The following is a 16,005-nucleotide window of genomic DNA, read 5'->3' as shown; positions in this document are numbered from 1 at the left end:
CTGTAATACATCAATAATCTTGGACGGGTGCGAAAGTTCTTCACTGGAATGGTACTTAACCCTTATAAGGTCTTTGGGTCTGTGGGACCCATTTTCAGTTTTGATTCAAATAAAAATTTTTTTCCAAACTAAGATTCATTAGTCTTGGCTCATTTTCTGTGAGGAACATAAATCAGAAAACATTTTCAGTGGCACCCCCTGTATACTGTATACTGTAAAAACGTACATGATGAAGCCATTGTCCCGTCTCATTCCATCGCTATAAGGCGCCAATAGGCTGCATTTGCATGTGCATTTATGTACCTGTAGTTTTACGTGTTCTGATTCTTGCGTCGTCTTTTTCTCATGTTTAGAATCTCGCAAATTTGAATGTTTAAATCTCGCCAATTTGCGTGTTATTTCTCGTAAATTTGCATGTTTATTCTCGTATATTTATGACTTTAAACTTGAAAATGTAATCTCCACCCCCATCCCAACCCCCCAGCCTTAACACGCCATCCTAACAAACTGTTGTCATAAAAAGCCGTAAAAAGCCACAAACCGACATTATGACGAAGAGTAGACGCCATATTGGTTACTGTGGCACAAGAAATGCGCCCGCCATCTTGGATCAGTCATCGTGGTGATTCTATCACAAGGCTGACGGCAGGAGAACATAGACTTTATAAAGGGGAAGTAGACGCTGCACAGGTTGCTGAGGCGCAAGAAATGCGGCCGCCATCTTGGAGCTGTCATCGTAGTGATTCTATCACAAGGCGCAGTGAGGGTTTGATTTTATAATCTTTCTTTTTCAGTCTTTGTAAAATAATATGTGTGAAATACTAAGTGTTCCAATACTTTTGGAGGGCACTGTATCCTAAGCTTATGATGAGTGCAAAATGAGTGTGGTATTATTACTGTTTTGTTTAAGAATGTTTAATTTTCACCGTTGCTACACTTTGTGTGAAATCATAGTCATATCTTACATCATATTGATATGACAATATTGCAATATGATAATTTGGCCATATTGTAGGCAAACAAAGAGAAAGGCTTATAAAGGTGGGAGGTCTGGGGGAGAAATCAAGAAATGTGCATTAGTTCCACCCACCAATGACAGAATGTTTTCACTCGTATTTTTATTGTTTTGTTGGTGTGTAAACAGCATTGGACAAAAAGTAATGAGCCGAAAATCACATTTTACTAAAAAGGTGGACATGTCCTAGAATAGAAACCAATAGGTTTTGGAGCTGATCTGGATCAAGATGTGAATGTTGGAACTTTGTTCATTACAGCATTAAAAAAAGACCATGTGAAAATAACATTGACTGAATGTTAAAGCAACTAGAGCAACCAAACCCAGAAGTAGGACTAATAAACCCATATTGAACTATGACAATGAGTTTTTCTCTACTTTTTCTGTTCCTGCACCAAGTCTATTCATTTTTTTTTTTTTAACAAATAAACAAACACACTGAGGCAAAAGTTATACCTCTGTTGTGGAAGTAATTAGAGAAATGTGGGTGTTAATAATTACTGATTTGTTCTGTTGTGTTGCATATTAAACATAAGGTGAATGAGGTACGTTATGCACTTTGTCTTTTCTGTTCAGTTGAATTGAGTACAGTACACCTCTGTTAACTTCAAAGAACTCTAATGATACAAACTTATTTAGAAAAATTTACTTTATATTTTTGCTTTTTACAATCCTAATACAATTTTTTTCAACCTTTGGATAAAATAAATTGAATTAATAAGTTAATTATGTTTTGTGTGTGTGTGTGTGTGTGTGTGTGTGTGTGTGTGTGTGTGTGTGTGTGTGTGTGTGTGTGTGTGTGTGTGTGTGTGTGTGTGTGAGAGAGAGAGAGAGAGTGTGAGTGAGTGAGAGAGAGAGAGAGAGAGAAACCGTGTCATATTCTTCCATTAGACATACTGGAAAACTGGTCAGCAGAGGTGGGACTCTGTACGAGTGATTGGATGTTTTGGTATCAGTATATTGAATATTGCAGAATTTGTTATTTTGGTCATTTTAGTTGGTGACTAAAAAACTCATCACATAACTTGAGTTTTTCCTTTCATTTTTTAACATTTCTGATGATGATTATGTTTGGACAGGGGTATTCTAGCTGTATGATTCTTGAGAAAAATCAATGCAATGATGCAGTAAAGTATTTTTTTTCCTTCAAAAAACCAACCAAAGTGCATAAAGAACATAATAATGGTTGATGAGGTTTCTGAACAGCTGATCTTTTCCCACCTGACTTTCAATGTCAACATAATCTTAAGAGAAGATAAAGACAGAGAAGATGATGGGTAAAATGGATATCAGCAGAGGAGCTGCAAGAGACAGGAAGACAGGTATCACAGGGCTCGAACCCGCATTAGTAGTAGTAGTGTTAGTAGTATTAGTAGTAGTAGTATTAGTAGTAGTTGGAGGAGCAGTTGCAGAAATATTAGCTAAGGTAATGTATCCCGGCTGCTCTGCAGTAGGGATTTGTTGGTTGATCCAGCTTTGATACTTGGACACTCGAGCGTAGACTCCTGGAAAATTTGCATCACCACAACCACTTCCAAAACTCACAACTCCAGCCTGGGTCCACTGAGAATCTTGTTTATACACCAGTGGGCCACCGGAATCTCCCTGTGGAGGAGACAGAGGTTACCACATTTACTGGATATAATGACAAAACATAAAAATATTCTCAAACCCTTCCAAAAATGCTTATTATTCAGCAAAATGTCATTAAATGAACTACAAAGTTCAAGAAGTTGAAACTGTCTGTTTGCTCTATGAATTGTAAAGTGCTCTGACATATTTCACCTCACAAGAATCCGGTGAAAAAGCTGCTCAATGCAAATGTAACATGGAGAAAAAAAAAAAAATCAAATCAAGGCCAAAAATGTCAGTCAAAAGGAAAAACAAATCAGAAAGTGTGATTGTACAACAAACACCTCCACTGGAACAAAACAATTATTACCTCTGTTAACCAGCAAAAACCTTTATTCTCACCTGAGCTTTGTGATGTTATAATGTTTGACTGTTACATGAAAGGAAACAAGGAAAATGAACAAATACTTTTATCACAATCTGAACTTTGTGACATCAAAATGTTTGACTTCTCCATCAGAGGAAGGCAGCTAATCATCACATACCTGTATCACCATCTGAGCTTTATGATGTCATAATGTTAGACAGTTACATAAAAAAACAAAAACTGAAGACACATATATACGTAAACACAAATGTTTGTTCGTGTGTGTGTGTACACAAAATAACTTAAAGACAATTTGTCCAATTTGTACCACATATGGTGGAATGACTGAATGCTAGCCAAGGAAAAAACTGATTGTGACAAATTAAAAAAAAAACTTTAGGTCACAGGTTTAGGTTATAAATTTCACACAATAATTATACACAGTGGATATTTGCATATTTGGTGATTTTTTGTGTGTGTCTGTGTGTGTGTTTTGTGTGTGTGTATTGGTAGTATGGCCATAGCAGATGGTCACTAGAGGTGGGTGGATCGATCCTAATATCGATAATATCGATACCAATGCTGGTATTGATATTGAACAATCCTTGTGTAAAAAGATTGATACTCAAGCTTTTTTTCTCTCCCGCACGCACTGACTGCTGCGCACACAGATTCATCAAAGTCTACTCTCTGTAAGAGCAGTGCTGCGCTGTGTCACACAACACGGAGCAGCGCACCCTTGTATTGTGGTTTGTCAGCCCTCTACCTCAGGAGATTTTGTTTTAAGTTGTGTCGAGTGATATATATATATTTTTTAAATGTTAATTGTGATAATAAAGTATTTTGTTGTCACGTACAATGTTTGGCGAAATTCTATCCTAGTTCTTTTGGATCCTTTGGATCTATGAAGCTTAAAAATGAAAAAGTATCAGTATCGATATCGGCGATACTGGGCCTGTATTTACTTGGTATTGGATCAATACCAAAATTCCTGGTATCGCCCACCTCTACTGGTCACCGCTCTGAGTCTGGTCGGTTTGACGTTTCTTCCTACAATCAAAAAACACCTCAGGAAGTCACTTGACTCTGTTGCACACATGCTTGTTCTGGGGGTGGATAAATCTTGAACTTATGAGTGGCTTATATAATTTAACGAATAGACTTGATAGTTAGGGACATGGTGGCTTAGTGGTTAGCACTGTGTCATTACAGCAAGCAGGTCGTTGGATCGGTTCTGGCCTACACCTTTATGTGTTTCTACGTTCTCGTGGGTTCTTTCTGGGTGCTCTGAATTCCTCCCACTTCCAAAGGCATGCAGGTTACGTGAAATGGAAACTTTAAATTGGCCATTGGCGAGTGTGATTGAGTTTGTTTGTCTATTTGTGGCTGTGTGATAGGCTGGTGTCCTGTACATGGGGTACCTTGCCTCTCACTCTATAAATACTGGGACTTCAATGGCCCTGTGACCATTGAATGGATGGAGTAAGCACATATAGAAAATGAATAAATTGATATTTAGACTGGCTATTTTGGGGAATACACCTACTGTTTGTTTTTTCAGACTATACTGGTTACTTGACTTTAAAGATAGCAGGAATTTTGATCATATTGGCAATATCATGTTGTGAATCCCTCCTTTAAATGCAAAGGAATAAAATCATAGTGGTGTCAAAGAAAAATTGTTTTTATTACTTAAATCTTAAAAAAAAACTAAAAAAAACAGAGGTCCTACAGCTTTAAATAATTCATTTTAGTTAAGATCAGAGTCAGGGTCAGTGGATTTTTAACCCAAACTGTGCTGAGAATGACGCTGGCAAGACCAGCCAGAGAACAATTATTTTGGTGGTCAAGGTCATTGGGCTCAAATGTCAGATTGTCCTAACCCTTACTCTCTTCATGCCCATGGGTACTTTTACCTATGTACTAGATATTAATTTGTGTTAAAGTTGAGTGTTTTGAAAGGCTCACCTGGCAGGAGTCCTTTCCTGCTTGCCCGGCACAGAGCATGTTGTCTGTGATTCCGCCACCGTATGCTTGGTTACATTGGGAGTTGGACACAACGGGAACTTTTACTTCCTGCAGCGATTGTGCGATAGATCCTGAAAACAAAAAAAATTCAATAAATCCACATAAATATCTGAAAGTATTCACATCCCAGGAAAGGAGGTCTTGTGGAAGATTGTTATGAATTTAGGTGTGAAACCTGTTTTGTTGTCAGTGTCAAAATGCTCTTTTGAAAAGTGTTTTGATCATAAAACCATGTAAAGTGGGAAAATATCTCACCCCCACTGCTGGTGGTCCCATAACCGGTGACCCAGGTTTGAATTCCATTATTGATGATGCTGCCATCAGCTGCCAGACACACCGGAGTGACAAAATCATTGAAGTCAACAGAGGAGGCCAGCTTCAATAAGGCCACGTCGTTGTCGTTAGGTCTTTGATTATAGTCAGGGTGGACGATGACCTGTGAGACGGTCCGTTCCACTGAATTTTGATTACCCCCAGAAATGGTCAGTGTTCCAAATAAAACTCTTACGCCACTCGTGCTGTTACTGAAAGCATAAAAAAAAACAAGCAATATTACAGAATCAAGGAATGAAAAAGGACCAACAGAACAAATCTGCCTCTGTGCACGTGGACAACATTCAGAGTGAATGAATGAGATTTACAGCATAAATAATATATTCAAATGTTATTTGTCTTATTGTCATAAAAACGCTTCTTTCTCTTTTCTTTTGGAGTTTGTCTTATGGAATGTTCAAAACTATTTTTGTGTCACTGTGGCACTTATAAATAACTGTTTTTTTTCAAATCATATTCCTTATTTTAATGGTATCAATGTCAAAACCTTTGTCAAGAAAACAAGCTAATGAAAAAATATTTACATTTAAACAGACGTGTTAAAATATATTTTCAAAATCAAAAATGCTGTCAGGTAAATTCTATTGTGCCGTTATTATTATGGCAGCAAAATGTGACCATATTTTAGCTCTCTATTAAAAAAATTGCTATGATTGTAATTCTGTTACCATAGAATTGTCCAGTTGTTAAAATATTCAACAAAAACGTGGCGATATAGTAATAAATATGACAATTTGATGAAGAATACATACATGTGTAGTAAAAGTGAAAATCCTTTTGGATCTGAAATCGTAATAAAATAATATAGCTGAATCCTCAGTTTGACAAAATAGAAACTAGTTTACAGCTCTGACAGTTCTGCAATTACTCGTATTTAAAATTTTTGTGACATATTTTTGTGACCTTTGTGATTTAATGTGAACTCACCTTTCAAAACAGTGAGCAGCTGTTAGGACCCACAGACTGGATATCAGGGACCCTCCACATAAAGCGTTTTGTCGCCGCACAACAGCCTGCCAGGGCCAACTGCCAAGAGTGGCATCCTGGCCTCCCACGATCTTGGTGTTGAACGGCGCTTTGCCGCACACTGGAGGGTTTAGAACACAGGAGAAACCATGTGGATCAGGTTCTCTCTCTACATCCTGGCAAATTTTGATGGATTCAGTATCTAATGCAGTTCAGTGGTGTCTGTTTACATCAGCTTACATTTCTTTTGTTGTTGTTTTTTTTAAAGTTTAATTGCGTCTTTTATGGGTTGTTGTGATGGATCATGTCCTGTCTGTCGTCTGCACCTTTCTCTGTCACACCAACCAGCTCCATGTCCTCCCTCATTACATCTGTGACCGGAGGACCTATCTTTGTGGCCGGGATGGCGGTGGGATTCGAACTGAAGACCAAAACTCTACCAGGTCAGCCAAAGGGGAATTCCCCGGTAGCCAAGCTAGCAAGAACATCTCTTCTATCTGGACTTCACCTTGGTACACATCCATATAAACCTCTTCTTCTCCTCCAGTCTGATTCATCCATCCTCAGCATCCTTCTGTTGATATACCTCCTCTGCAGATGCCAAACCAACTCCATGTTAAATCTCTCACTTTGTCTCCAAACTATCCAACCTGCACTGTCTGACATGCTCATTCCTAATCCTGTTCGTCTTTGTCACTCCAAAGGAAAATCCTAACAACTTCTGTGATGTTAACTCCACCTTTACTACCAAACCATTCTTCCAGCCTCTTTCTCGTTCAGGTACATTTATTCCATGCTTATTCTCCTGATTTTTATTCCTCCTCCATCTTTGCTGGCTCACTGCAACCTCCTCCCAGTGCCTGAAACAGTCCACCTAGGTTGCTTGTACGTTCCTTTTGACATAGTCCACTACCGTCTACAAGGATTTTCTTTCACCAAAACAGATCAAATCCAGGCTTCCATCTCAGATGTACCTTCTGGCAATTTGTAGCTAAACTTTCAGGTTTTCTTTTTAAGAAAATCCTCCTCTATACCACTTCATCATGAAGATGGATAACTGGTGATGCAAAATGCAAAGGTGGACCATCATTTAAAGCTTTCTGTGCTCATCACAAAGTAACAAATTTCCTAAAAACTGGCACAAAAATATGTTTCTGTAATGTGAACTGTGTTATAGTTTTGTGGTGCACAGAACAAAAGAAAATCCACAGTCAAATGCCAGTTGATTCGTTTGGTCATGCTTTTTATCTGCAACACAAACACACACATGCATATTTTGGAGTGTGTGTGGGCCGATCTTGGCTGATGTGTTCCAGTCTGTCTGCATAAAGCTCACAGAGAACAGTTTTCTTTACATACAGTTGTCTACCAACGGAACATAGCATAATTATTTATGAGTTTGTTTACGGAAATATCATCAATTTGCAGTTAATCAATCATTAAAAGTGTGAAGTAACAGATAGTTTTGTTTAGTTTTTAATTGCCAACATGCGAACATGCTCAGTTATGGGGCAGAGTTCATATGTAATGGAGCACAATGGATTGAGGGCGGGTGCTAAAGGGGTAAAATATGACACGTATGATGTAATTTCTTTACTTCCGGGGACATAAATATGGTGCTTTCTGTCCCCATAAGTGGTCAACTCCCTCGATATCACACAGGGTTCAAATGAGACTGCACTGCCCTGCTGGCTGACTGAAACTCATGTTGTGCTTGTGATCATTACCACATGCAAAATCCTCATTTACATACTGCTCCCTATTCATACTTGCATAAGTGCAAAAATCTCAAAAGCATACACAATTTAGCACTTGTAAAAGGAATGTAAAAGGGTGTGTGTGTGTTTTTTTTTTAAGAGCTGACGTAACGTGAATTTCTCCTCTGTAAGATCAATAAAGTCTTATCTTATCTTATCTTATCTTCCACCAGAAACCAGCTGGCCAACAGAACCATTGGAGGTTGGTGGTAACCCAAGTCTAGACAGATCTGACATGGAAATCCAGTTTGTGTCCTCCACATGTGATCTGTTATGGTTCATATATGTGAGTGCCACGTTTCATAAAAGTTAGTGGTTTTGTTTTTGAGACGATGATGTGTGAGTCCATGCATTGGTGTGAAATTAGTTTTGTGTTAAAGAAAAAAATTATAGAATACAAACAAGACTCACCATCCAACTGTGCATCGATTCCTGCAAAAGAAACAAACTTTTAATATTGAGGAGAAACATTTCTTGTAAGTACTGCTGAGATAGGGTCCACTCCCCCCCCCCCCCCCCCCCAGAAAGTGGGCGGATGTATTTCTTGTAAGTACAGCTTAAATTATTGTAAAGAAGTATTAGCTATCAAAACCTCAAGATCTAAGTTTCATTCCAGAACATTAAACAGTCAATCAGGTTTTACCTCGTTTGTGAAGATGAAGCTGTTTACTAAACAGGGCCTGTTTACTATTTCTAAGAAATGTTTCTTATTTCAGTTTGCTTAGATTTTCAGATGAGGCATCTATACGAGGTGTATTAGATAAGAAACCGACACTTTTTTTTAACTATATGGGTTTGAATGACGTGCGATTACACCAATCATGCTTGAACCCTCGTGCGCATGCGTGAGTTTTTTCACGCGTGTCGGTGACGTCATTTCCCTGTGGGCAGGCCTTGAGTGAGATGTGGTCCCGCCCTCTCGGCTGAATTCCTTTGTTTCACACGCTGCTCGAGACGGCACGCGTTGCTTTATCAAAATTTTTTCTGGACCTGTGAGGAATATCCGAGTGGACACTATTCGAGAAATTTAGCTGGTTTTCGGTGAAAAGTTTAACGGCTGATGAGAGATTATGGGGTGTTTCTGTCGCTGTAAGGACTTCCCACGGAGCGGGACGTCGCGCAGCGCTTCCAGGCGCCATCGTCGGCCTGTTTCGACCTGAAAACATTCTAATTTAAGGCTTAATTCACCCAGGACATCGTGAGAGAACAGAGAAATCTTCTCAGAGAAGAGAAGAGAAGATTCAGAAGAGGCCAGCATGAGGACTTTATGCGGACATTCCACTGTTTAAGGATATTTTCTAATGAAAGACGTGCGCGCAAATTCGCCGAGTCGTTTCCGTGACGACTTGGCGAATCTGTGTGTGCCGCGACAGGAAAAACACCTCCGTGTTGAAAACCATTTGTAAAATTCAGGCGGCTTTTGATGGCTTTCAACAAGTGAGTAACTGAGAAATTGTTTAACAGCTTGGGCATGTTCCAACTTGTCCGTTAAGGTTTCCAACGAAGGTGTTTTTCCTGTCGCGACCCCCCCTCGGTCGGGTCCGGCCCAACATGCGACTCTGCCAGCACGTTCTTTCATTACAAAATGTCCGTTAACAATGGAATGTCCGAATAAACTCCTCATGCCGACTTCTTCTGAAAGTTCTCTGTTCTCTGACGACTTACTGGGTCAACAGAGCCTGAAATTTCAACTTGAAACGGTGAGACGCTGCCGCCTCGAAGCGCAGATCGCCGTCAGGCACCGTGGGCCGTCCGTAAAGCGACACTACCAGACCAAAATCTCTCATCAGCCGTTAAAATTTTTACTGAAAACCAGCTGAATTTATCGAATGGTGTCCACTCAGTTGTGCCTTACAGTTTTGAAAAAATTTTGATCAAACAAAGCAGCAGTCTCTGAGCCATTCCTAAACAATGAAAAAAACGACGAGAGGATGGGCGACTCCTCACTCAAAGACTGCCCACAGGCGAATGACGTAACCGACAGGCGTGAAAAAACTCTTGCATGCCCACGAGGGTTCAAGCATGTCTGATGTAATCACACGTGATTCAAATCCATATGGTTTTTGAAAAAAATAATAAGGTTGGACACTTTTCTAACAGACCTCGTGAAACAGATCATGGTCACCATCAGCCCTTTATGGAGATGAAAGAAAGTGACAAACAACCTCACTTCAACTGCACTGATTATTCTCTGGAACAATGATACGTCTGGCAGAAATGGACCTAGAATTTTACATAAGCACAAAAAAGTTACTCGTTGTATTGGTCTGGTGCATCAAAGTCACCAGTTGTCATCATTATGTTTGTTTAATTTGAGGATTTACAAGAATTTGCAAGCATAATGAAAACCCTGAAAACATGTTGAAAAAGAAATGTTTTGAATATTAATTTAGGTCTACATTTAAAAAATGCTTAAAGTGGCAGGGGTTAAAAGGGCTATAACTAGGGGAATCTGGGGGGTGGAGCCCCCCCAAGAAGCTGAAAGGCAAAAAAGAAAAATGCCTAAAAAGGCGGCGCCCACCCACAGCCTGAAAGGTTTAGCCATGGAAGCATTTACTCAAAAAAAAAAAAAAAGAAAAAAGTTTGAAGGACCTTTTGAGGAGCAAACTGGAGCGATCTGAAGTGTTCAGCAACTGACAGGTGAATATGGTGGTGTTTGTGGAGACAATTCGCCTCATTCACAACGTGACAGAACTTAACGATGCACTGTTAAACATGATAGCGCGCAACAATGCGGAACATTATTCTTGACTGTGCCTAATGGTTCCTGATCATTCGCCAGCAACACGTGCCATTAATTGTAATGTGTGGTAACAGGTTGCAGCAGTTCCTGAGGACACGTGACGCCTCTGCCTCAAATCATCACATTGATGACCAGCGGCCAAGAATGTATACTTCGTGGCATTCGTGACTTGTCATCGTTATTAGAGGTGGGCGATACTGGGAATTTTGGTATTGATCCGATACCAAGTAAATACAGGCCCAGTATCACCGATACCAATACCAATACCGATACGTTTTCATATTTAAGCTTCATAGATCCAAAGGATTCAAAAGACCTAGGACAGAATTTTGCCAAACATTGTACGTGACAACAAAATACTTTATTATCACAATCAACATTTTTGTTTAAAAAAAAAATTACTCAACACAACTTAAAACAAAATCTCCTGAGGTAGAGGGCTGACAAACCACAATACAAGGGTGTGCTGCTCCGTGTTGTCTGACACAGCGCAGCACTGCTCTTACAGACAGAGAGTAGACTTTGATGAATCTGCGTGCACAGCAGTCAGTGCGTGCGGGAGAGAAAAAAGCTTGAGTATCGATCTTTTTACATGAGGATTGTTCAATATCAATACCAAGGTTGGTATCAATATTATCGATATTAGGATCGATCCGCCCACCTCCAGTGGTTATGTGTAAAAGCAACATCCCTGATTTACGCTCAAGGATATGTTCTCTGACATGAGCAATGAAACAGCTTCATTAATATTTCCTGCTTCATACAAAAGTAACTTGCTTTAATAACTGTCAAATATATCTTAAATATATCAAATATATACTGTCAGATATAACTGAAATGTGGGGTTTTGTGCGTAAACTGATGTTTTTAGTGAAATGCTGGTTAACCTTTAACAGCCACACGGAGCTCTAATGCATTACAGTTTTCTACAACCGCTATGACCGTTTGTTAGAACCTTAAACACTTTTTCAAAACTGTTAACGCACATCACACCTGAAACACACAATTCCCCAAACAGGTAATTTCATGCTCAAATTCACACAGTGTAAATGAACACAGACACACACTTCCAAAATACAATATTACACTAACACAGGTCACCAAATCTACCAAAGCACTGACACACGTTGTCTTCCAACAGAAACATTTAGTTAGTCACACCACAGTGTCATAAAAAACACAGACAGCTGATGGAATAACACAGTTCAAAAAAGCAATCATTGAAATGTTTAGTGGAAGTTCTCACCTGTAAATAAAAGCTCCAGAAGGAAAACAACAAAAACCTGCTGTTCGAACTTCATAGTGTGACTCTTTGATTTCCTCATAAGCCACGAGCAAGGTTAATATGTAGATGAGGAAACTGTGACTACACTGTGCACCTGTCAGGTGAGATATTTTTCGACTGTCTAAACACTTCCTCAAAGAAAAAAAATTACCGTGCATTCAGAAAGTATTCACATTGTAAAGAAGTATTAGCTATAAAAACCTCAAGATCTAAGTTTCATTCCAGAACAATAAACAGTTGCATGGAAAAACCCAATTGTTCTTGTCACCTAAGTGACGAGAAGAATTAAAAAACACGCACACACACCCAAAGACAAGTCATGATCATTGAGCAAGAGTAATTTATACAGTGTGTACCTTCAGTGTGCCAGCTGATCAGAATCACAATGTTGTCAATCAGGTTTTACCTCGTTTGTGAAGATGAAGCTGTTTACTAAACAGGGCCTGTTTACTACGTATTTTTAAGAAATGTTTCTTATTTCGGGCAGCATGGTGGCTTAGTGGTTAGCACTGTTGCCTCACAGCGAGGAGGTTGTGGGTTCAATTCCCGTGGCCTTTCTGTGTGGAGTTTGCATGTTCTCCCCGTGTTTGCGTGGGTTTCCTCCGGGTGCTCCGGTTTCCTCCCACATCCAAAGACATACGGGTTAGTTGGATTGGAATCTTTAAAATTGTCCGTAGGTGTGTGTGTGGGTGTGTCTGTGTTTGTTTGTCTATTTGTGGCCCTGCGACAGACTGGCGTCCTGTCCTGGGTGTACCCCGCCTCACGCTCTATGACTGCTGGGATAGACTCCAGCCCCCCGCGACCCTTAATTGGACTAAGCGGTAGAAGATGGATGGATGTTTCTTATTTCAGTTTGCTTAGATTTTCATATGAGGCAACTATAAAACAGATCATGGTCACCATCAGCCGTTTATGGGGATGAAAGAAAGTGACAAACAACCTCACTTCAACTGCACTGATTATTCTCTGGAACAATGATACGTCTGGCAGAAATGGACCTAGAATTTTACATAAGCACAAAAAAGTTACTCGTTGTATTGGTCTGGTGCATCAAAGTCACCAGTTGTCATCATTATGTTTGTTTAATTTGAGGATTTACAAGAATTTGCAAGCATAATGAAAACCCTGAAAACATGTTGAAAAAGAAATGTTTTGAATATTAATTTAGGTCTACATTTAAAAAATGCTTAAAGTGGAAGGGGGTTAAAAGGGCTATAACTAGGGGATTCTGGGGGGTGGAGCCCCCCCCAAGAAGCTGAAAGGCAAAAAAGAAAAATGCCTAAAAAGGCAGCGCCCACCCACAACCTGAAAGGTTTTAGCCATGGAAGCATTTACTCAAAAAAAAAAAAAGTCTGAAGGACCTTTTGAGGAGCAAACTGGAGCGATCTGAAGTGTTCAGCAACTGACAGATGAATATGGTGGTGTTTGTGGAGACAATTTGCCTCATTCACAACGTGACAGAACTTAACGATGCACTGTTAAACATGATAGCGCGCAACAATGCGGAACATTATTCTTGACTGTGCCTAATGGTTCCTGATCATTCGCCAGCAACACGTGCCATTAATTGTAATGTGTGGTAACAGGTTGCAGCAGTTCCTGAGGACACGTGACGCCTCTGCCTCAAATCATCACATTGATGACCAGCGGCCAAGAATGTATACTTCGTGGCATTCGTGACTTGTCATCGTTATTAGAGGTGGGCGATACTGGGAATTTTGGTGTTGATCCGATACCAAGTAAATACAGGCCCAGTATCGCCGATACCGATACCAATACCGATACTTTTTCATATTTAAGCTTCATAGATCCAAAGGATTCAAAAGACCTAGGACAGAATTTTGCCAAACATTGTACGTGACAACAAAATACTTTATTATCACAATCAACATTTTTGTTTTAAAAAAAAAATCACTCAACACAACTTAAAACAAAATCTCCTGAGGTAGAGGGCTGACAAACCACAATACAAGGGTGTGCTGCTCCGTGTTGTCTGACACAGCGCAGCACTGCTCTTACAGACAGAGTGCAGACTTTGATGAATCTGCGTGCACAGCAGTCAGTGCGTGCGGGAGAGAAAAAAGCTTGAGTATCGATCTTTTTGCATGAGGATCGTTCAATATCAATACCAACGTTGGTATCAATATTATCGATATTAGGATCGATCCGCCCAACCTCCAGCGGTTATGTGTAAAAGCAGCATCCCTGATTTACGCTCAATTAAAAAAACAAAAACCTCTCATGACAATACTGATCAATTATTATTATATATATGTGTGTGTGTGTGTGTGTGTGTGTGTGTGTGTGTGTGTGTGTGTGTGTGTGTGTGTGTGTGTGTGTGTGTGTGTGTGTGTGTGTGTGTGTGTGTGTGTGTAAAACACCTCAGTTCACCTTGATCCCCTTTCTTTAATGTCAGTGACTTGGTTTACAATGGTTTATAAATAAAGAATGTTTTTGGGAGCAATAGTTGGCTTGAATGTGTATAACTTTTTTTTTTTTCAAGGTTTAAACATCAGCACTAGACCACAAGTCGTTTTTAGCATCAAGGATATGTTCTCTGACATGAGCAATGAAACAGCTTCATTAATATTTCCTGCTTCATACAAAAGTAACTTGCTTTAATAACTGTCAAATATATCTTAAATATATCAAATATATACTGTCAGATATAACTGAAATGTGGGGTTTTGTGCGTAAACTGATGTTTTTAGTGAAATGCTGGTTAACCTTTAACAGCCACACGGAGCTCTAATGCATTACAGTTTTCTACAACCGCTATGACCCGTTTGTTAGAACCTTAAACACTTTTTCAAAACTGTTAACGCACATCACACCTGAAACACACAATTCCCCAAACAGGTAATTTCATGCTCAAATTCACACAGTGTAAATGAACACAGACACACACTTCCAAAATACAATATTACACTAACACAGGTCACCAAATCTACCAAAGCACTGACACACGTTGTCTTCCAACAGAAACATTTAGTTAGTCACACCACAGTGTCATAAAAACACAGACAACTGATGGAATAACACAGTTCAAAAAAGCAATCATTGAAATGTTTAGTGGAAGTTCTCACCTGTAAATAAAAGCTCCAGAAGGAAAACAACAAAAACCTGCTGTTCGAACTTCATAGTGTGACTCTTTGATTTCCTCATAAGCCACGAGCAAGGTTAATATGTAGATGAGGAAACTGTGACTACACTGTGCACCTGTCAGGTGAGATATTTTTCGACTGTCTAAACACTTCCTCAAAGAAAAAAAATTACCGTGCATTCAGAAAGTATTCACATTGTAAAGAAGTATTAGCTATAAAAACCTCAAGATCTAAGTTTCATTCCAGAACAATAAACAGTTGCATGGAAAAACCCAATTGTTCTTGTCACCTAAGTGACGAGAAGAATTAAAAAACACGCACACACACCCAAAGACAAGTCATGATCATTGAGCAAGAGTAATTTATACAGTGTGTACCTTCAGTGTGCCAGCTGATCAGAATCACAATGTTGTCAATCAGGTTTTACCTCGTTTGTGAAGATGAAGCTGTTTACTAAACAGGGCCTGTTTACTACGTATTTTTAAGAAATGTTTCTTATTTCGGGCAGCATGGTGGCTTAGTGGTTAGCACTGTTGCCTCACAGCGAGGAGGTTGTGGGTTCAATTCCCGTGGCCTTTCTGTGTGGAGTTTGCATGTTCTCCCCGTGTTTGCGTGGGTTTCCTTCGGGTGCTCCGGTTTCCTCCCACATCCAAAGACATACGGGTTAGTTGGATTGGAATCTGTTGTGTGTTCGGGGGGCGTGGCTGGCTGTGTTGGTGTTCTTTTCTTTTCTTTGCTCTCCAGGTGGCATGAGGGCTGATTTGTCTGTGGAGAAAGTGCTGGCTGAAGAGTCCTCACCCTTATTAGCGTCATGTGGAACACCTCTGGCAAGGGC

At 39.7% G+C, this 16,005-nt stretch overlaps 1 protein-coding gene across 2 annotated transcripts; it reads right to left on the bottom strand.

Annotated features, from left to right (window-relative positions):
• Positions 1–306: 306 nt before the first annotated feature.
• Positions 307–15,500, bottom strand: LOC117505932 (chymotrypsin-like protease CTRL-1). Of its 2 annotated transcripts, none has more exons than XM_034165468.1 (6): positions 15,153–15,500; positions 8,450–8,470; positions 6,243–6,402; positions 5,238–5,506; positions 4,923–5,053; positions 307–2,620 (listed from the first exon to the last, which is right to left on the bottom strand). In XM_034165468.1, the coding sequence occupies exons 1-6, from the start codon at positions 15,229–15,231 to the stop codon at positions 2,261–2,263; spliced, it is 1,020 nt and encodes a 339-aa protein (XP_034021359.1). In that variant the 5' UTR covers positions 15,232–15,500; the 3' UTR covers positions 307–2,260. The 2 variants fall into 2 exon arrangements, with proteins under 2 accessions (XP_034021359.1, XP_034021358.1); XM_034165467.1 differs by lacking the exon at positions 15,153–15,500 and adding an exon at positions 12,028–12,374.
• Positions 15,501–16,005: the final 505 nt, after the last annotated feature.

The sequence above is a fragment of the Thalassophryne amazonica genome, unplaced genomic scaffold (assembly GCF_902500255.1).
Source record: "Thalassophryne amazonica unplaced genomic scaffold, fThaAma1.1, whole genome shotgun sequence".
NCBI lineage: Eukaryota > Metazoa > Chordata > Actinopteri > Batrachoidiformes > Batrachoididae > Thalassophryne > Thalassophryne amazonica.
The sequence above is the reverse complement of the archived record's forward strand: the minus strand, read 5'-3'. Positions and strand labels throughout refer to the sequence as shown.

What these genes read in the sequence shown, in the direction of transcription:
- LOC117505932 (XM_034165468.1), bottom strand. Translation starts at nt 15,231, where the DNA reads ATGAGGAAATCAAAGAGTCACACTATGAAGTTCGAACAGCAGGTTTTT. An exon ending in AATCGATGCACAGTTGGATG is followed by an intron (nt 6,403 to 8,449) that starts GTGAGTCTTGTT and finishes TAAACCCTCCAG; the next exon opens with TGTGCGGCAAAGCGCCGTTC. An exon ending in TGGGACCACCAGCAGTGGGG is followed by an intron (nt 5,054 to 5,237) that starts GTGAGATATTTT and finishes TTTTGTTTTCAG; the next exon opens with GATCTATCGCACAATCGCTG.